General features: G+C 44.1%; 1 protein-coding gene across 1 annotated transcript; it reads right to left on the reverse strand.

Annotated features, from left to right (window-relative positions):
• Positions 1-1,448: 1,448 nt before the first annotated feature.
• On the reverse strand, positions 1,449-7,941 carry Ndufb4 (NADH:ubiquinone oxidoreductase subunit B4). The gene is made up of 3 exons (XM_032900187.1): positions 7,688-7,941; positions 2,830-2,976; positions 1,449-1,570 (listed from the first exon to the last, which is right to left on the reverse strand). The coding sequence occupies exons 1-3, from the start codon at positions 7,862-7,864 to the stop codon at positions 1,508-1,510; spliced, it is 387 nt and encodes a 128-aa protein (XP_032756078.1). The 5' UTR covers positions 7,865-7,941; the 3' UTR covers positions 1,449-1,507.
• Positions 7,942-21,875: the final 13,934 nt, after the last annotated feature.

The following is a 21,875-nucleotide window of genomic DNA, read 5'->3' on the forward strand; positions in this document are numbered from 1 at the left end:
GAAGGTGCCGGTGACTCCATCAGTCATCTCCATTTAAAGTGATGGCTGATGAAGGGACATCTAGAAAGCATGACTAAGAGGACCACAGCTATAGCGCCACAGCCAGTTGGAGTAGTGGGGACCATGCTTGTTCTGCTACCCCTCCTGTACTGCTCTGTAGATTTATGCTATTTAATGTGTGCGGGTTAAAGATCTGCACAGTGCTGATGAAGAAATGGCATACTTCCTGTGCCACCCCCACATCCTTAGTCCCCTTGCTGCTAATACTTGGCTTAGCATCACTAGTGTGATTTCTCCCCTTGCTTTATGCCCTAATGCCTTCCTATGCCGTGTATGATGGACCAGCCAGGCATTCTGAGGCCCCGGGGATGTGCGCAGGTATTGCCTGGTTAACTCCTGCCCACTGGAGATAGGACATTTGCTTTTCCCCATGTTTGAAGGGGAAATTCTGTATACAGAGGTCTTCGGAATGCTATGGGGCCCCTCTCCTTCTCCCCGGACGCGCCTGTCGGACTTTGCTGTCTGTGGTGATGAAGGCTGATGCTGGGACCAGATGAGCGTTGCATATACTTTCAGAGCTAAGCTGTGTGTAAATCAGTCCAGAGAGCATCCCGCTCAACCGGAGCTCAATTTCACTGTTGTGGAGGAAACTGTCACCAGTTCCAAACTGAAGGACAAGAGCAGTGGTTGTTTTTATTGGTTGATACTATTTCATTTTTATCCTCATGGCTTTATGAGGTGAAAGGCATTGCTATCTCCATGCTATAAAAAGAAAACGGAGACCAGAATTCTAGCCGCTAAATCCCAGCTAGCTTTTATTGCAGGCCGGATTTCCAGCCTGTGCCCTTAGCTGTTATCCTTCTGTTCCCCAGCATGATCTCCATCCTCACTTTCCTACTCCAGAGGCGGCAGGGTCAGACAAACACAGCAGGCCGTGCTCTTTCCTGTTCCAGTTTGGCCTGTCAGCCTCGGGGACTTCAGAGACCAAACTGAATGTCAGCTCCCTGAACTTCTCAAAGAGAGCTACCTCCTTATCAGAACTTCACTTTCCCAAGGATCTGTAATGTGCTTCACAGTGCTGTCACCTTCTGCTGTGCTTACACGGAAGTCTGGGGCCCCGCGAGGTCGCAGGTATTAAAGTCGCACTCGGCCGCTCGGTGTTCTCTGAGCTCTGCTTTCTGCCTCTGAGCACTGCACCCTCAGTGTGCACCCCAACTGGCCTCGGTTAATACTCAGTTGCTGACTAACAGATTAAATGGATGGACAATGTGTCTTCATCGAGCTGGTAATGGGCTCTCACTGCGCTTTCAAAATGGAGATTCTACGACGGTCATCAAACTTTAGCAGTTATTCGCACACACGGGTTCCCAGCACAAGCCACCTTTGCTTCTGTGTTTTAAGCATGTTATCAACATGCTTCAACAATCAATACAAGAATAAAGAAACTGTTCAGTGACTGATTAATAGGAGATTTATTGATGCAAGAACAGAGGCATCCTTGCCGAACTTAGTAGGAGATGCTAAATTTTCTGTCCAGTTTTCCTTCCTGGATAAGTCTTTCCTTTTTGTCCTGTACAGATTAAAACAAAAACAGACAAAATATTAAAGAGCGAGTCATTCTTACAAGGACATGGGATAACGGCAAATCAGGAATAAAATGTCAGTCAAGGACTCTGAGGAAGTAACAGGAAGCTAAAGTTAGGACAGTAAGAAATCACTTCATTCACAAGTCCCTTAGCTAATCCTTAGTGAGCAGAAGGAACGTCCCCACTCATAAGCAGCTGTCATTTGTTCTGTGTTGAGGCAGAATCCCACCCTACAGCCTAGGCTAGCCTGGAACTCAGCTGGCCTCAAACTCATGGTGATCCTCCAGCCTCAGCCTCCTGAGGACTAGGATTACAAGTATGAGCTACCATATCTGTAGACAACTTCTGGAAACGTGTGCTGATCTACCAATCAAAAGAAAAGAACTCTCAGAGGAGGTGGCTGGCCTCGTCTACAAGGCTGCTCAAGCCCTGGACTGTGTCAGGAACCGAGAACTGGCATGGAACAGTCTTCTCTGTGACCACGCAGCCAGGCCTCTGAAGACAGCAACTGGCATGCTACCTCTGCTTCCGTTGTTGGGGTTTAGTGTGTTTGCAGAGCAACTCACATGCAGAGCTCAGCCACAGAGCGCAGGCTAAGTGAGCCCTATGTTCTGCTAACACTCAACCAATACACCATCTCTAACAAACGCACCAGCAAAGGTGAAGGACTTCTCCCGCATCTGAAAGTCAGTCTCAAACAAGGTTTTAAAACAGACAGGGTCACTCAGTCCTGGAATCCCAGTGCTCAGGAGGCTTAAAATTGGAGACTGGCCTGGGCGACATAAGGAGATCTTCTCAATTCTGTCTTAGTAAAATCAAGTTTCTATACACCCTCTAATGAGAAGATTAATTTTTAAAAAGTTGTTACGGTATTTACTTGCTTAATAATCACATTAAAATTTTCTTATATTATTTGGGAAACAGGAAAAGTTTCATGAATTGAATTCTGCTCTCATAAATTTAAACTAACCCTAATATTACCTTTTTAATACTGCAAAGTAGCCATTAAATCAAACCTCAAAAACCCATAGGCTGCCATGTTTTGTTGTTGTTGTTGTTTTGTGTTTTTAAACAAAGTATCAAATCAGATGAAAACTCCAGCTCTTTCCAGAAAGGAATAGAGACAAGACAGAGAGGGAAAGGACTGTTCTGGGGGAGGCACAGGGAGAGATCACCACAAGGAACTGCTGGGGCACCCAGGAAGGACCTCTCAAACCAGCTAAACATCAGCCCTATTACTTACCCTGTCTGTTTTGATAACGTAATACCAGAAGATGAGAGGCCCTAAACCTGCCACCGCTCCTAAAAGTGAGTTCTTGGGAGTGGGTCTGAAATTAGGATAAACATTTGCTGATCTTGCATAGGTCCAACGAATCAAGGCAGGATCCTCCTGAAACGAATAAAACAAAGACTTACATCAGCCTTGAGGAGGACATGCTGAGGAGGAAACTCACGGGGCTGTTACGAGGGAGCACACCGACCTTGAACTCTGGCTGCCTGACCTCTCCCTCCCAAGTCTGAACTTGCCATGGGACTGTGCCATGACTCTCCCGACTGCTTTCTCGTATTCAGAAACTTTACTTTGACCCCCACCCCCTATTTTCTCCTTTTCTTTTTTGGTTTTGGTTTTGATTAAACTCAGTCTTGCTCTGCAGCTCTGGCTGATCTGTAGCCCAAGCTGGCCTCAAACTCATGACAATCCTCCTGTGTCTCAGCTTCCCAAGTGCTGGGATCATAGGTGTGCACCTCCTATGGTCAAGACAACTTTCTGATGAAACTGTTCAAATCCTGCACGACTGAAAGATTCCTCTAACCCCCTCTAGCTTTCTATTGACGATTTAAGATTCCTAACTTTAAACGCAGGGACGCCGCCTCTCTCCTTCATCACTTTCACGTGTCCCTCAGGCTTAACCAAATCCTTATCTTGTTGGAAGTGGCCATCAGAACCACCCACAGCCCTGATGAGGAGAGACCTGAGCTGCTCTATCAAGCTTCCTATTTTGCTTCTAGCACCCTTTCTAATGTCGTCACAATCAGTCTTCCCTGCTAATCAATTGCAGGATGATGAAAGCAGGCTTACTCCAACTCTGAATTATAGGTTTTTTGCTTTCTTTGGTCCAGAAGATCATACCAAGGGCATTGTGTAAACAAGGTAAGAGCTCTAACACTGAGCTATACCTCACCATGAACATGATGGCTGATGTTTGAAAAACAAACTATTACCTTCCACACTACTAAGTCTTGCGAGAGAAAGAGAGAGAGAGAGAGAGAGAGAGAGAGAGAGAGAGAGAGAGAGAGAGAGAGAGAGAGAGGGGGAGAGAGAGAGAGAGAAAGAGAGAGAGAGAGATCTCAAAAGGTCAAAATTGTCAAAAAATAATCAGTTTATCTTGGCTAAGAAAAAATAATTTAATATATTTATACTAAAATAATCTCCTAAGAATAGCAAATCTACCCCAAACACATAATTAAACTTAATTAGCTAAATCCCCAAGTGATTTTACAAAATTATTCTCTCCAATTAACTGGCAGATTAAAATAAGCAAATAAAATCAGCTTCAGTCTTCAGTATGCGGCATGAACATCTAAGGTCTTACCAACACCAGGCAGCCATGAGAGGCGAGACTGAAATAACTTCAACATTTACATTTCAAACTAAACTGAATGCAGCCATTTGACCCCGCGGTGACCAGCTCCAGCTCCAGGTAAGGAAGCCTTGAGTGAAGAGGCTTCCAGCCTTTCAATCAGGTCGAAACTCCTCAACTGTGTGGGTGGTCAGCTCACTGCCAGTCGGAGGGTCTAACTAACCTCCTGCCACTCTGGAAGGGGACAGTATCAGCGCCTCACACTAAGGGGCAGGGCTCCATGACAGTAATGGAGCCAGCAGCGCAAGGCCAGAAGATGAGCGGCGCCTGCTTTTCTGCTAAAGAATGCGTCTGAACGCCACACAACGAGACTTCTCAGCTCGCTGGGCACTCACTGCTCCGCACGTTCATAGCTTCCAGAGCTGTCTTCTGGAAATAGACATTTCATTTCACACAATACCCGTAACTTCACGATCAAAACCAGGGGAAAGCAGCTGAGGAGATGGCTCGGTGGTTAAGAGTGGTTGGCTGTTGCTCTGGAAAAGCCCGCACGGTGGCTCACAGCCAGCCCTAAATCCAGTTCCAGACGACCCAGTGTCTACTCTAGCCTCTTCTGCCATCAGGCACATATGTGGCACACACAGAAATGCAGGCAAAACACTCATACAAATGAACTGAGTAAATGGGGCAGACAGCTTTCCTGGACACCACTCGGTGAAGTGCCCAGCCTCCGGTCTACTTCCTGAGTCCGCCTCTGCTTGGTTTCCTTCCTCTCTGCCCATCCTCCCTTCCTCTCTTTTGTTCTTCTCCTTCCGTTGCTCTTCAGCCTTTTAACATCGAGTCTTACCTTTTGCTGGGTCTCTTCCTGACATTCACTCCACGAAAGAGGTCATCTGGTCACATGACTTTAAGCCCTTGTAGGCATGGTTACCAACAGCCTATCTCTAGCCCTAGACCTCCGTGTTAAACTCTGCATCTACCCGGGCATCCCCAAAGTACCGTAAACGGATCTATCAATATTCCTGTGAACCCACCACCAAATATGTTCCTGTCACATACTTCTAGTAAAAGGACCTTTGTTGACCTTGGAGCCATCCTCCATTTGTCTCATCCACCTAACAAAGCACCCAGCGGGATCTTTTAACTGCTGTAAAGCCTCCTAGCTCATGTCCCTCTGCCCTCACTCCCACACAGACAATTCTTAAGGAAACAGAGAGATTTTGTTAAGATATAAGTCTCCATTATGTGACTCCCTTCTCAGCAGAGATCTTTACAATGTCATACAAGGTCTGTTGTGACCAAGTCCCAGGGACCTCTTTAACTTTGGTTTTTCCCTGTGCCACCACCTCCCTCACTATTTTATCCATAACGGTCTCATCAACAACGAAGTTCAGCATTGAAATACATTGTCTGCAATTCTCACCAATGCATCTAATATACAATAAAATAATTAATAAAGATGTTATTTCTAAAAGGCATGGTGTTAAAAGGACATAAAATAAACTTGGCTGAGTCTCCACAGGAGCAGGACTGCTAACGTATTTTGAATGAGCTCTCTGGTATATTTTGAAAAATACTAAATACTAGAGCGGTCAAACATCCTGCTGCCCTCGTACTCGGTCTCTTCTTGGCACCTCAGCTCTGGTTCACTTCTTTCAGATCTTACTCCAAGCATGGGATTGTGGCTCAGTGGTAGAGCACTTCCCTGCTGTGGGAGACCATGGGTTTGATCCCTAACACTACAAAACAAACAAGTGAAAACAAGACACCCATGGCCGTGTTGCAAACAGGTGCTTCCTTCCCTGTTTGCAACATGGCTGACCCCATCCTTACTTTCTGTCCCATTCACCACATGACTTAGATTTCTAACGCACTTGGTATTTGTCATCCCCATTACAAGGACAGGTAGCTCTACAAGGACAGGGACTTCCAGCTGGCGTCGTACCCTTACCCCAGTATCTCAGTCATAACAGGTCCTGAGCAGTTAGTTATCCCTAAGGACTAGACAAAGGGAGTCACATCTTCTGGCTGGTAAATAGTTACTGGAACAGCTAAAAGGGCAAGTATCTTTATCTCTACTAAGAGACAAGAGATAGAAACTGCCCTGGGTTACAGAGATTAAAAAAGGAGACGATTGGGGTTTGAACTTCACACCTGACTGGATCCTTATTCTAGTTACTTAAAAAAAAAAATTAAATAAACAAATGGGCCCGGTGTTATGGTCCATGCCTTTAATGTGAGTTCAAGGCCAGCCTGTTCTACATACTGATTTCCAAGCCAGCCAGGGCTGTATATAGAGACCCTGTCTGAAAAATAATAAATTATTAATAATAATACCATACTGTCTAGCACATCAAGAGCAACTATGTGTATAGTACAGAACAGGTTATCTCTTTCACCCTGTAAACAAAGGCCTGGTCGAGGATAGTATATCTGAGCGGAAGAGGGCAATATGTGTCACACAGACTGACGGGTGTGACTTGTTTCTGGGTGTAACTGTCCATACAGTCTCATCCAGAAAGCCAAGAGAGTAACACAGTTCACTTCTGTGAACGGTTATGACATATAATTTTTCAAACGTTTTTCAGGCCAGGCATGGGTTCCAAGTGGCAGTAACCCCAGGATGTGAGGCTGCGGCTGGGGGACTTGGAGATCTGAGCCACTTGGAGGCTCTCGTACTGTATCTGGCCACTTAGTGTAACTTTCCCTTGGCTGTTCTCAATAACTTTCAAAAATTATTGAGAAAGTGTAAGCAATGTTTGAAAAAATCCCATTTTTGATATTTAGACAGCTTTTACAGAGGAAACTGTCTTAAAGCATACTACTTGTTAACACATCATATACGGACATATGTTAGTGGTGCTGCATACTTTCTCGTTTGATTGTTTGATTTCACAACTCTATGACGAATGCACACCATTTTCCAGGAGAACATTAAAAAAAAAAGGTATGGTTTGAGAGAGATTATGTAAATTGCCCAGGGATCATAGTTTGTTAGTATATGAGGCCAGGAGGTCTGATTGCAAAGCCGGATGCATCAAGCTTCTGGTTCTGTAATACACTTAATTTGAACAACCCCTATTCTCAAGAGAAAGAAGTGTCCTTCAGAGTTAAGAGCTGAAAGGCACAAAACCGCTTTTTATGCGGTACACTTGGGAGTACCGGGCCTGAACACGCCCTTTCAAGGAAGATACTGGGCTAGGTTAGTCACGTGTAATCTGCCTCAGAAGATATGAAGGACAATATCATGGCCATGTTTCAGACAAGAAAGCCGAGACTACGCAGAGTTTAACAACTTTCTCCAAATGGGGGGAACGGTCTAGCCAGGACGCAAGGCCAGCTGGGTCTGCAGCCGGAGCCCAATCCCTTTGACCACTGAGCATAAGGCTAAAGTTGAAGGACCAAGGGCTGTGCAGCTAGGGGCCGGTGTCCAGCACACGGATTGGAGCTGGGTGACCCCGCGTGTGCCCGCGCGAGATGCGGCTGCCCCGGCCCACAGTCCCGCCCGGCCCCACTCACGATGTGCGTTTGGCGTTTGGGGTCGTTGTACTGAAGCAGATACTCCCGTTTAAGCCGGGCCCTTATGCTCATGCGCTCGACCTGCGCCTTTCGGGTCTCCGGAGACACGTCATACTCGGCAGGGTCGAGGGTACTGGGGAGAGCGGCCAGGGGTGCAGGCTTATACTTGGAAGACATCTTGGCTCCCGGCGAACATTTGCGCCTGCGCGGATATAAGGGCTGCCCTCTTTAGTTTGACCTTCAGACTCAGGAAGTGCGCCTGCGCGCGCGCAGAGCGCTCTGGCAGGAAGAAGTGGGAGAGAGGTAGAGTTCGAGGCGGGGCGGAGCCTTTACCCAGGCTCCCTTCAAGCTTCTCGTCGTGCGTAGTCTGCGCACGCGTACTGTTTCTCTGTTTGCCTCCTTTTGTTTGGTGTTAAGCTCCTTTCTTTCTGTGCTACTGCTTGCTTGCAGAACTGATTTCCTGAAGTTGAGCAGACTAGACGAGACTGGGAAACTGGGTTGTCTGCGGCTCCTGAAGTTCTACAGTTAAGGGTGGGTTCTTCCAAAGTGGGTGACCTTGTAGAAGGTCATTAATGTCTCCCAAATTTCCTTTTTCTTATCCTGGAGAAATGACTTTGACCCTGCACTCCTAGCAAAAGTTGTTGGGAGTTAAATGAGACAACGAAAACAATGAAATTGCTTTCCAAACATTCCCTAGCTCTGTCCCACCCCAAACAAAAAAGGCAATAAGCTTTTCTAAAGATAAGCACTTAGGACCAGCCCACTGTTAATCTCAAAGATGGGAGGAGAAAGACCACCGACTCAGATCATCATGTCCAGATTAATTAAAGCCAGTTTTTTGTTTTTGTTTTTGTTTTCTTATTCCTGTACTCGAGCCGCCTCCCACTAAGGCAAGGTTCATTGGATGTGAGGAAGGTTTTTATAGCTCAGGGGGTTTTCTAAATGGGGGATTTGTGGCAAAACAGGTGGAGTTACAGGAGCAGAAGAGAAGCATAATAAGTTAGCTCCTGAAACAAAGACAGAAAGGCGGTCGTAACAGCCGGTAGTCATACAAGGTACCCATAACCAGCCTTTTGCAAGACGAACATTAACTTTTTGAAACAAAAATGTGATTGCTATTCCTGGATCAGGCAGTACAGAACCATTTGTAGTTAAGGTTACAGGTGGGCCATAGCCCAATCCTTGATTAATTAACAGCGTTAATTAATGAACTTAGTTTGCCTTTACCATCAGGTGGCTTTTAAACCGAAGACGGAGGCAGACTGGTTCTTCACCACCTGAGTATAAGCTTATCTTTTGTAGGCATAAAATACTGTTTAATAGGAGAGTGGTGTTACAGAGCAAGTGTTAACCTGACTATAGTAGACCAAAAAATAATGAAGAATGAAACTCCTGAATAAATGTCTTAGTGAAAAATGCAAGCAAAACAAAACAAAACACCTCTCTCAGATCCTTAGTACTCCTCAGGTGCTGAAGATTAACCCTTACAGACAGGAAAGTAAGCAGCAGAGTCCTAGTGCTTACCCACAAACCCTTGGGAGGCTGAGGCAGGAGCTTTGAGCTCAAGGTCAGCCTGGGGTGCACCACAAACCTCTGTTTCAAGAGCAGAAAAACAGCAATGATTGGAAAGTAAATAAAGGCAGCGCATGCAGCTTTCAACGTCTCTGCACCTCTCACCCCATTCCCCCTCCAATCCTCCACCCGCTGCTGCCCCACCCCCACCCCCACCCCACAATATCACTTCAACGCATGCAACAGGGTCTTTAGGTTCCCATTAAACACTGCTCGGGAGGCAAGAATAGAAACAACAACTCCGACAAGGAAAATTGGATCAAAATGGAGCTTCAGCTTGGCTCAAACTTCTGGGGACATGTAGGTGTGTTGGGGAAACGGTTGCTAGGCAGAGGCAGGGCCTAGAAAGTGTTGGCACCGAAGCGATGAGCAACAACACTGCTGTCAAATTTATTCAACACTTTAATACTGTTTTAAAATATTTATTAAGCACCCCTGCATGAAGCATACCTTACACCATTCAGTCTTAGTCAATCTTCTGGGCTCAGTAGAGGAATTACACAAGAAATGGAAGCTGGATCCCTGTTATTTTTTTTCCCCAGTAGCTGACAATCATGCCGCGGACAGGTAGAGCAGGATATTTGCAAAGCAGTCCCAGGTCCAGGTGACTATCAAGCCCAATAGACTCATGGGAAAGCATGCTTCAGGGCAGGAGAAAAGTGATCGCATTCAATTTAAAAGGGGGGATGGAGAAGGGGAGGAGAAGGGAGAGGGGAGGGGAGGAAGAAAGTTGTTCTCAAAGATGTTTTAAAATAAGAGGAAAAAAAATAGGTCAGTGTGAAAATTCAGGACGTAAAATCCTAGATAGTACATGGATAACATTTTGAAATCCCTTTTAAGACATTGATATGGGAAGAGAGGAAGATAAAAAGAATAAAGAAATGCAGGAAGTGTGTGAGTATAAGCGGATTCCCGAAGTTGAAAAGGGGTGTGTGTGTGTGTGTGTGTGTGTATTCTTATAAAATCTTGTGTGCTTAGAACACCAGGAGATGAATATGAAATGCCTATTTTACCTTGAACAATAGATTTCAGAATGGCCTGAAAATTCCCTCCTTTGTATCCTCCAAGATTTGGAATCCAGACCTGGAAGAAAAAAAAATTCACTCATGTTTTAACAAGTGGCACCGTTCCCTTTCCCGTGTTCAGAAACTATGATGCACACTCAGAAACCATACTGGGACAATTTTTTTTCTTCTCCAGACATTATTACCTTTACACGTGCTGGGGTAGGATGAGAAGTAAAATTGGAGCTTCTCTTCCCTAGGACCTGCTACTCTATACCATTGTCCCTTTTGTTTTTCTTCTCTTTCGGATGGATCTTAGAGATAAGTTGCCAATTTCCATAAAAAGAAATTGAACTTCAAGAATTCACTCATACAGAGTGTCTTCTCCCAGCCTTCCTCATTTATAGTCCATGTCTCCACTATGTTCTTTAATCATGCTTTATGACGTCTCCAACACAAAACTGACACCTCTTCTAGTAGGTTCATTCCTGTTACATTGTAGGGTTATTTTTTTTTTAAGATTTATTTATTTATGGGGTTGGGGATTTAGCTCAGCGGTAGAGCGCTTGCCTAGCAAGCACAAGTCCCTGGGTTCGGTCCCCAGCTCCGAAAAACAGAAAAAAGAAAAAAAAAAAGAAAAAAAAAGATTTATTTATTTATTTATTTACTTATTTATTTATTTAATGTATGTGAGCACACTAAGGCTGTCTACAGAGACAGCAGAAGAGGGTGTTGGATCCCATTACAGATGGTTGTGAGCCACCACATGGTTGCTGGGAATTGAACTCAGGACCTCTGGAAGTGTAGCTCTTAACCACTGAGCCGTCTCTCTGGCCTACATTGTAGTTTTATTACTAACCTTTTATTTCTACCTCACTGTTTGTTACTAGAATGGAGAACTATTACTAATTCATACGCTGTTCCAGTATAAAGGTTTTAAAAAGTCCTACTCGTTTTTCTACGCCTTACTCTGGATTGTTACATGACTCAGTCATGTCTTATGCGTGTAGAAGTATTGCCTTTCTGTTCCCAAGTCAGTGCTTTCCTTCTTCTCTCCCCTGTCCCATCAGCTAGACTTCTGGTGGAATGTCGTACGGTAGCAGAAATCGTCTCCCATCTCGCTCCCAGCTCTAATAGGGTCCGCAGGTGTTCTATCATCAAATATTATTTTTCCAGTAGGGCTTGGCAGAGCCCATTGTCAAGTTAGAAATTTCTCTTGTATTTCTTGCCAAAATAGCCTTTTAAATCACTGATGAACATGTAGTTGATCACTTGATATTTCTATATTTTGATACATTATCAGCTGTTTTCTTTATATTAGTCTGTTAAAAAGACAGAAAAAGAAATCCTTTTGGTTGTTCCAGGGGAAACTTTATTCCAAAGTTTAAGCCCACTCTGTGGTCATTCTGTGTGTTTCTTGATATATACATATATATATTATATGTTAAATTGCCATTTTACTTTAAACTTTATCATTCACGTTCATAGATGAGTTACTCTGTATTTTGTTTTATTTGGTTCTTGCTACCTTTGAGTATATTTACATGAAATAAGTTGTGTAGATAGCTTTTTAAAGATATCTATTTAAAGATATTTATTTTGTGTATGTGTGTGTACAAGCGGGTGTGTGCATGCACCTTAATAGTACGTATGTGTGTCGTGTGTGTGCAGGTGCCCATGGAGACCAGAAAAGGGTATCAGATCCACTGTATTTAGAGTTACAGTCTGGTGTGAGCTTTACAGTAGTTTTAAATTAACAGCAAAACAACAAGATGACCCAAATATTTTTCACATACCACCCAAACCACTCTCACCCAGGCACAGCCATTATCAGCGTCTTCCTCCAACAGAATGGTACATTGGTTCCGAGAGATGGAGAAACACTCATGCAAAATGATCACCTGTAGCCTCTAGTTTGTATTTAGCTTCACTCTTGATGCTTGGGACAAACTGTGATGTAATATATCCATCGTTATAATGTCCTGTGACATTTTTACTGATCTATAAAACCTCAATACTCTATAGAGTCAACCTACCTCCTATCCACCAGCTCCTGGTGACCACTGACCTTTCTGCTGCTGCCATATCTCATTTTGGAGATAATATTGTAGCAGGAAAAGGCAAAGGAAGTTACAAATGGATGCGATTAGAAGTAAGAAAGAGGAAGGTAATCAATTGATCATGATACCTCGTCCCTTCAGATTATCTTCTTTCACTCAAGTCCTTCGTGACTCGATAGCGCTTTCTAGTACTCAACACTGTTCCCTTACTCGCATGCCCACAGTTTATTCTGGTTTATCCACTCACCTGATGAAGAACACATCTGGACAATTATGAATAGGACTGTCATGAACATCCCTGGGTGAGTTTTTGTGCAGACCCTTTGGGTAAATATCAAATGTATCAGTTGCTTTATTGTGTGGTAAGAGCTTGCTTAGTTTTATAAGATGCTGCCAAGCTGTCTTTCAATGGGTCTGTGACCCGGTTCCCACCAGCCGTCGGTAAGCCTTCCGTGGCTCCTGCCCCTTGCTGGTGTTAAGCATTGTCAGTATCCTGAGGGAGCGTGTGGGGCAGTGCACTGTTGTCATTTGCATTTCCTGGTGGCATGGGGTGAAGCAGGTTCTTGTCTGTTCATTTTTGCCCACTTAGGTGTCCTCTTTCATCTGTTAAGGGTTTGGGCTCGGTATTAAATTTTATTCTTTAGTATATCATACTAAATCATGAAAAGCCATTTTCATGTGTGTATATGACATGAGCGTACATGACCCCCACCAGCCCACTACCTTCCCTTTTTTATGACCCATTCTCAACCAGACCATGATCTTTCTTGCTGAGTTTTAATGATTTCGTATATTCTAAATAAACGGACATGCCTTTTCCAAATATTTTCTCACAGCCCTGGGGTTGTCTTTTTATTCTGCTGGAGTTGTCTTTTTTGAGAGCAGAAGTTTGTGCTAAAGTGAATCTATCCCATCAGTTACTTCTTTCAAGTATGATGTCTGGGTATTGTCTAAAAACAGCCATCGTTCACCCAAGGCGATTTTGTCTTTTTCCTACACAGATCTTCTAGGGCTTCATAGTTTTGTGTCTGTCTGTCTGTCTGGTTGGTTGGTTGGTTGATTTTTGAGACAGGGTCTCCTTGTGTCACCACACTCTCCTATAACTAACCGGCTATATAGGCCAGGCTGGCTTGATTCCCAGAGATCCGCCTGCCTCTGCCCCCCCCCCTCTGAAATGCTGGGATTAAAAGTAGGTCCCATCATGCCTCGCTCAGCTTTGCGTTTTAAACGTAGGTTCATTTCCAATGTGCTTTTGTGAAAGATGTCTGGTTTCTATGGAGATCTGTGCTTTGCTTAAGGATGTCTACCAGTTTCTGTGCTTTTTTTTTTTAAATCCAAAATATTGTCCCTGCTCCATTGTACATCGTATTTGCGTATTTGCCAAAGGTCAGTTGGCTGAATTTATATAGGGCTGTTTCCGAGCTTCCTATCCTGTTCCATTGATCTCCCACTGGCCTGCCTGTCTATTTTTCACCGATACCGTGCAGTTCTAATCACCGTAGCTTTATAGCAAGGTTTGAAGACTGAAAGCATCAGTCATCTTTCTTCCCCTTCAGTGATGGAGTGGGTATTCTGAGTTTGTTCCTCACCTCTCCAAATGAGCGTAAGAATCAGTTTGTCAATAACCTATAAAACAAATAGCGGGGATTTTGATTGGGATTCTGTTTTCATTGTGCCTTAATCATTTGTAATCAGTAATTCTTTCACATTTTTTTTTAAATATGTGTGTATGAGTTTTGCCTACATGCGTGTCTCTGCACCACTTGCATACCTGGTACCCTGAAGGCCAGAAGAGAGCATTGAAGTCACCTGAAGTAGAGTTCCAGAAGGTGGTACGAAGGATAGAGGACAGCTTACAGGCGTCAGTCTCTCCTTTCACCACGTGGGGGACCCAGGGATTGAACTCAGGTTGCCATGCTGGACAGTCAGAGCCTTTACCCACAAAGCCATCTCGTCGGCCCCTAGATATGCACTATTTACTTTTCAAAATATGTTTTGTTCGAATTATGTTTTGTTGTTAATTTCGAGTTTAATTGCATTGCTGTTAAAGGACTTCGCCCTTTTTTAACACTTGCTGAGAGTCTGGGGTGTGTGGCTAGCTTTTCTCTTTGATGTCGTCTGGCTTGTTTATCCATGGTGGCGGTTGGGTTTTTTGATTGGCTGGGTGTTTTTTGAGACAGAGCCTTGCTGTAGAATTTACAGACAGAGAATGTGTGAATCATATCCTGTTCAGTGAGTTATTATGAAGCAGACACACTCTCTTAAATCGTGGGTATGTTCTACTTCTGTAATAAGCAGTACCATGTGAATTCTAAAAGAACACACATGGATCTGTGTTCACTGATTTGAAGGTCAGATTGAGTTTGCTAATTGTGTTCTCCAGCCCTCTCATATCTGGATTCACTTTTGTTCACTGGATCTATTCCCAATGTGGACTTTTGTTATAACCTCTCCATGCTAGGATGGCTTGTTAATTTTTCCTTGAGCAAAATGAGCGTGCCCGGGGTGAGCCAGAGGTGATGGACTATTTTAATGGGCATATTTCTGTAGATTGTTTTTGTCGCAAGAAAAAGAAACTCGTGCATAATGGCCTGCCAGCTCTATCCATTTAGTGTGCTGTATACAAACCAACAGGGGCGGGAGGAGATTTCTGCCGAAAATATACAGCACACTTCAAAGCACATCTGTCATGTAGACATATCCCAAAGCTTATGAATATTACATCCTGCATTCCTTTTTTTTCCACAGACAGTCTCTCTTCCTGGTGTTAACATATATCCGTTCTTACTACTAAAGTCACTTACATAAGCACATATATTTGTGCTTGAAAGGAACACTGCCTTTCCTAGACAACCGAAGATGACATTTTCTTGCAAGTCGCCGATTTAACATACAATAAGGTTAATCCTCTTAGCTCAGGTTATGCTGTTTTCTTCTTTGAGATAAAGAATTGCCTAGCATTGGGGATAGTCTCCTAGCTGTTTTTTTTTTTTTTCACATACATCTACTGGCCATACCCCCCAATTCTTTTCCATACTTCAGCCAGGGTGACCTTTTTAAATATACATGATCCTGTCGCCTCTAATTAAACCCTCACATGATTTATGGCTCTCAGTGCAGTCTGCTGCCTACTTCCTCACTGCACTTAACTCACACTCCTCAGCACTGTCCGCTCCACCCTCCCCAGCCTTCCTTCGGCTAATTCATTCCACAGGCCCTTTGCCCTATTTTAACAGTTTGACCTGATTCTTCACCCTGCCTCGAACCTTACATTCTATAACAGACTTCTACCCTTCCTTCATAACTCATTACCAAAAAGGTCAAGTCCCATTCCGACCTTTCATAGCACTGTAGATCAATCCTCCATAACAGTAATTATTACCCCATTATACATTTTTGGTTATTTAGTTAATACACATGCACACACACCCCAGCCTCCATCAGAATGTAGGCTTTTTGGAGACTAGGACTACCTCCGATGTGGCTCACCCAACATCCCAACACCAGCACGGCGTGTGGTGCATCTCGGCAGTGGTGAACGGATGAGGAACCACTGCTTTCCCTCAGTGTATGAACCTAAGGCTTCCACACCCTGCTTTCCTTCCACCTCCATCCCTTCTCCCATATACCCTAGCAATACTCCACTCCTCTCAGTACTGCTTTCTGAGCACTGTCAGAATCTAAGTCTAAAGCAGCATCTGGGCAATGTAGACATAAAAGTGGATACAGAAGGGGAGACTCATATCACAGAGCAAATGCCTCCACATTTCAAGGCCTCTTTTCACCCAGTTTTTTAAAAAGATTTTTAAATGATCATTATTTTAGGCATATAGGTGTTTTAGCCTGCACATATGTTTGTGCATGTGTGCTATGTGCATACCTGGTGCTTACAGAGTCCAGAAGAGCTCATTAGATCCCCTGAAACTGAATTATAAGCAGTTGTGAACTATCTTGTGGGTGCTGGGAATTGAACCTGGGTCACCTGGAAGAGTAACCAGTGTTCTTAACCTCCGAGTCGTCTCTTCAGCTCCTGCCCCTTGGATCTTCTTTCTACAGCATTGGGAACGATCTCATCTGACCACCTCTGTTCCCAAGTCTGCCCTGGGAACCTCTCCAGCCAAACTGCCAACTCCTTCAGGTCCACATGAGTTTCTCTGTAATAAAAGCTGCACTAAGACCTCTCATGTGCTCTGCATCCCTGGCCACATTCTAGGGAGAATGCCCACCATGAAACTTGTTCTTAAACAGAAGGGTGGGGGAAGCTATAAAAACATTGTCTGTAATTCCAAGTAAGACAAGAGAAATAGGATGCGTACTTGGGAAAAAATAATGTCTCCATTTGGGTGTTTTATGAAAAAGTTTCTAGGGTATTTAACCACTCAAGCACACCTGGATGGCCATTATATCTTAGTCAGCACAAATAGCAAAGAGGGCACAGGATGCCATTGATAGAGGGGAGAATATCACCAATTTGTTCAACCAACTCCTCTACTTGTCCTTACACCTTAATTTTGCAAACACAGAAATATACAGATGTCTTTCAAAGCACGACTTTTCACGTGCTTCTCAGCCATCTGAGTCCACCTCAGCCTTCGGGGCAGCCCACCAACACGAGGCTATGGCCGAGCAGGCTGCATGCTTCCCCCAGAGTCCTCGCTTGGTCTGGGAGCTCTTGTCACCTGCCTTCCCTGCCCACAGAAGTATGCTCTTAATCTCTCTCGGTTTAGGATTGACCGAAGCTAGTCTTGTGTCCAGGGAACTCATTCAGTAGGAGGCAGTCTAAAAAGGGCGTCTTCTTGGATTGGCAAGCTGCCATGGGCAAGCCTCTGACCTGGTACGAAGGCTGTGGAATGTACCAGAACTTGGGAACAAACGTGTAGCATTTGGAATACTGTCATTTTCTCAGTCCCCCTGCAGTTTAAAATCATTGCCAGCCGACAGACGATGGGACCATCTAACAGCTTCTGTCTCTTCATCTATGGACGGAGCTTTGGGGAGAAAAATGAGATCACAAAGTCTCAAAGTCCCTAATGTGGGGCTATGGAAGACAAGGCAAGACATCCATGCTTTCTCCTGGAGCAGAGCAACCAAAAGGATTGTTATTTCTTCTGTTCCAAACCTTGACTCATAACAAGCTTGCTCTATTCACACCTAAAACCCAACCACACATTCTTACAGCTAAATGGGGGATTCTATAGATCGATCTGTAACGTAGCATTTATATAAAGTGATGGGTTTCATTATAGCATTTTATAAGGACATACCCACTTCCCCCACTGCCAGCGACTGGCTTTGGCATCCATGTGGTGGGTAAACCAAGGCAGGCAGCTGTCAGGAGTCAGTGCTTAGAGCGGCTGATGGGGGTGGATCCAGATATCTACAGGGGCTACTGCCAAAGGCAGCCAGTGATTAAAAATTTACTCAGCAGACTTTTTTTCTGAGAGAACAAAGCTTAATTTACTGGGGCTGGCACTCCCTGTGGCCAGCAGGAAAACTATGAACTCTTTTAACTTCTTGGGGTTAGTGAAAGAGAAACAAAGAAAATTCACACAGACACATACACACACACACACACAGAGAGAGAGAGAGAGAGAGAGAGAGAGAGAGAGAGAGAGAGAGAGAGAGAGAGGGAGACATACAAAAGGTAAAGTCTAATAACTTTGTACACACAAATATATACATATATGCATGCATACGTATATACATGCATAAATACATATATACATGCATACATGCATAACTACAGGCAGACACATTTACACATAGAATGGTTAAAGCAAAGCTTCAGCAAGCAGGTTCTAAGCTTTTCATACATACACACACACACACACACACACACACACACACACACAATCAGTGGATCAAGCAAACTCTGACACTGACACACACCCAGGCAAGCTTACATATATACACAAAGTTGCTGGGTGGAAGGAACAGCCTGCCAACCCCCACTCACACAAACCTTACACACACACACACACATAGTTGATGGATTAAAGGACCAACAATGTTCCAGCCCTCCACACCTTCTTCTTCTTTCCATAGTTTCTATATCCCAGAAAAAAAGCTTTCAAGCAGTATAAAACTACAATGTGATTACATTTTAGTTTTGTTCTAGTAAATGATTATGAAAAAACAGTGTGCTCTCCAATGCCTTTACAAGAAACAGCAATGTATAATACAGGTAAAGAAAACAAATTACTCCCCATAACACACATACATTCGTAACTAAGCAACGTGTTATACAGATTAACAGACTGTAAGCAAGCAAGGGAGTTTTCTCAGCCAGTCTCTCTTACTGGCAGGCAGCAATGTGCCGTTACAAAGAAGGGAGTGATTATTTTATTATTTATCTTTAAGAGTAATCTTGTAAGAATCTTAAAAGAATCACAAATATAAACTTTTATATAAAAATAAGTCAGAACTACCTTAAATCTTCGGAATACATATCTGCTCATCAGCAGCTCTTAATAAATCGTATCAGGAAGCCAAGGGCAAAAATGGGCGTAAGAACTCGATCATCACCAATCCAGGCTCAGTGAGAGTCACGTCGGCCAGTGCTGCCACTCTTCTTGGTCCCTGACCGTAAAGGTCCCCATCTTAACTAACAAGAGTGCCTTTCTGGACTTCAGATTGTGCCCTAAGATTTCCTACATCAGAGCCAGTAGTAAAAACATCTCAACCTGGCTTCACTGACAATTTTATTTTTCCAAATGTTTTCTAACGGTGGCGGTCACTGCGGACAATCTGCATCTCTAAGTTCTTCTCTAGGGTGGTGGTTGAATCATTAACCTGCTCCAGCAGCAATGCCTGAGAGAGATCAAGCACTTTTATTGTGAGTGTCAGAGGTACTGCCCAGTGGGGGACTGGAAGCCCCCTTAAAGTTTTCATATAGCGAGGGCAGCAAGCAGAACAGAACTCCATAACAGCATGAAGTCCTCAGGACATGTGGTCCTCAGGGCCCTGCCACACCAAGGCCCACTCACGTGGCTGTGGTGACTCGCAGGCGGAACTCCATGAGTTCTAAAGCCGTCTGTCCTTCTTTCCGCATGGCCTTTGGCACCTCACCCCGTCCCCACTCTGCTTCTTTTATGTCACGTGAGTCCCCTTGCCTTCCTCCGCCCTCCTCCCTCAGCCCCCTTTTCCTATTTTCATGACCTATACACACTCGTTCACGAAGTTAAATCTAGACTGTACATGGCATGTGGCATCTGGGTTTGAGTCTTGGTTAATTTGCTCAACAGAATGATGTGCAGTTCCTAAAAAAAAGTCAGTTTCATTTTTCTTTACAGCTGAACACAGTTCCATTGGATATATGTTTCCCAGCCATTGTGTCATTGTTTTTCCTTAAGACTGGAGTCATTCTTTATTTTTATACACCCAGACACAGAAGTTTTCATTAGACATTCTTTCAGGCGGAAGACATCTTGAAAAGCGACCTCCAGCCATCCACACCTGCTCGGCCCAGGGCCTGGGTCCCCTTTGCCCAAGAGGTGAGGTAGAGGGGTGTGCACACCCTCCTTGATTAGCTCATCCCATGGCCTCTTGGCTCTTCCACGAGCTTTGTAGATTTTGTGCTGAAGAAGAAGGCATTCTGCCAGTCTTCATTTTCTATCTTCAGCCTTTGAGCCTGGCTACACTGGTTCCCCGTGAGCATCCCTTCCTTAACTCTTCCTAAAGCGTGGCACCGAGGAGGACTCTTGGATTGGCAAGTGACCATCTAGCTTAATGCCCAGCCTCTCCTGAACGTCAAAGGAAAGTCTGGCATCCCACACCGATGTCCTTGTCTCCTCCCCAGGTCCCCAACCAAGTTTGAAAACACTTTCAGGGCTGTGTTTTATCGTGGATGTTAAGGGCAACAGCAAATATATCTTCCGGGAAGCGTTGCAAGAATGTCTGGGTAACATCTATTATTTCTTGATTGTGAAAAGTTTCAAACATAATAAAAACATAGGGAATGGTATAATGAACTCATGTTCCTCAACTTTTACAGTTTTCTGTATTCTTGTCCCTCTCTTTTAAAAACCAGTCTCCATGTATATACATGTGCACACATATGCACGATACATTTCTTATCTGAAGCCAAGCCTTGCTAGCATTTCGTTTTATTGACTACTTTGGCCTGCATTTCTGACAGTTAAGAAGGCTCCTTTTGTGTATCACCGAATGCTATTATCACACATAACAAAAGCACCAGTGATCTCAGGAGCATTTTAAAAATAGGATTCTGGAAAAAGCAGGCTGGGAGGATGAGTAATACAGAGGCTTGCACTGCGGCGGGTGAGAGCTTCAGGAAGATGTTTTGGCAAATGGGGTGCTTCACTTTGACAAATGACATCACAGCCTGGTGGCACTTTCTCCCACACATTTGGAGTTGGAATTACATTCTTAACCTCAAAATGTGTTTCCCTAGGTCAGATTAAGGCATCAGCATCTTCCCAGAAGATTAGAGAGATCCTGATTCCTTCCGGAGCCCTCCCGCTCACCTCCACCCTCGCCATTCCATGCAACCATTCTGTTTTATTTGTTTTCGTCAACGTCAAAGTATTGGGCACGAAATCTGTACGCGGCACACTTCCAGGTGCACAAAGGATTACTTTCCACTATCTCGGATAGTTTCAACATGCTACATCAGATGTCTAGGACTTACTCACTTCCCTTGTTAGGAATTCCCCATAAATCCCTCCCATCAGGCCCTGGTAACCACGGTTCTGTGAGTCTACACACTTGGGTATGAGGATAGTCACGTGAATGGGACCGCACAGTATGTCTTTCTAGGGTTGACTTATTTCACTTAGCATAATGTCTTCGAACATTCTCCCGCTGCTACACATTACACAATCCCCTTTCTCTCTCAAGTTCTGTCCTATTCCAACACGTGCACATAGTGCGTGTGTTATCCATTCGTCTGCTGATAACGGACTGTTAATTTTTTTTTTTTTTATATTTTGGGAGTATCATCTCGGGACCTGGAATGTGCTTGTGGATGGATACTCAGAAGTGGGATTATCAGGTCAAATGGCAGTTCCATTTTTCATACTAGCTGCACCATTTTGCACTCCCACCAATATCCCCACGTGAGGATTCCAGCTTCCCCTGCGTCCTCTCTAGTCTTTGGAGAACTGCTTGGTTGGGTTTTTGTTGTAGTGTTTGGTTTCTGTTACGGTTGTTTTCAAGAATAGTCATCCTGAGAGGAGTGACGGGAGTGTCATTGTGGTTTCAGTTTGGTAGTTAGTGGCAATACGGAACTTTTACTTTTTGTTGTTGTTGATTTTGTTGTTGTTTTCTTTGGTTTGGTTTGGTTTGAAGCAGGGCATCACTATGTAGCTTTGCCTGTCCTGGAGCTCCGGTCATAGACCAGGCTGCCCTGGAACTTGGAAATCCACTTCCTCTGCCTCCTGAGTGCTAGGATTAAAGCCACCACTATGCTGGCTACATGTGAACACTTTTAATTACACATATTGACCATTTATTTTTGGACTCAAGCACTCAGTATTTTTTCAGTTAAGTTTTTCTTTCTTCCTTTCTTTTTTTGCTACAGGGTTGTGTGTG

The sequence above is a fragment of the Rattus rattus genome, chromosome 4 (genome assembly GCF_011064425.1).
Source record: "Rattus rattus isolate New Zealand chromosome 4, Rrattus_CSIRO_v1, whole genome shotgun sequence".
NCBI lineage: Eukaryota > Metazoa > Chordata > Mammalia > Rodentia > Muridae > Rattus > Rattus rattus.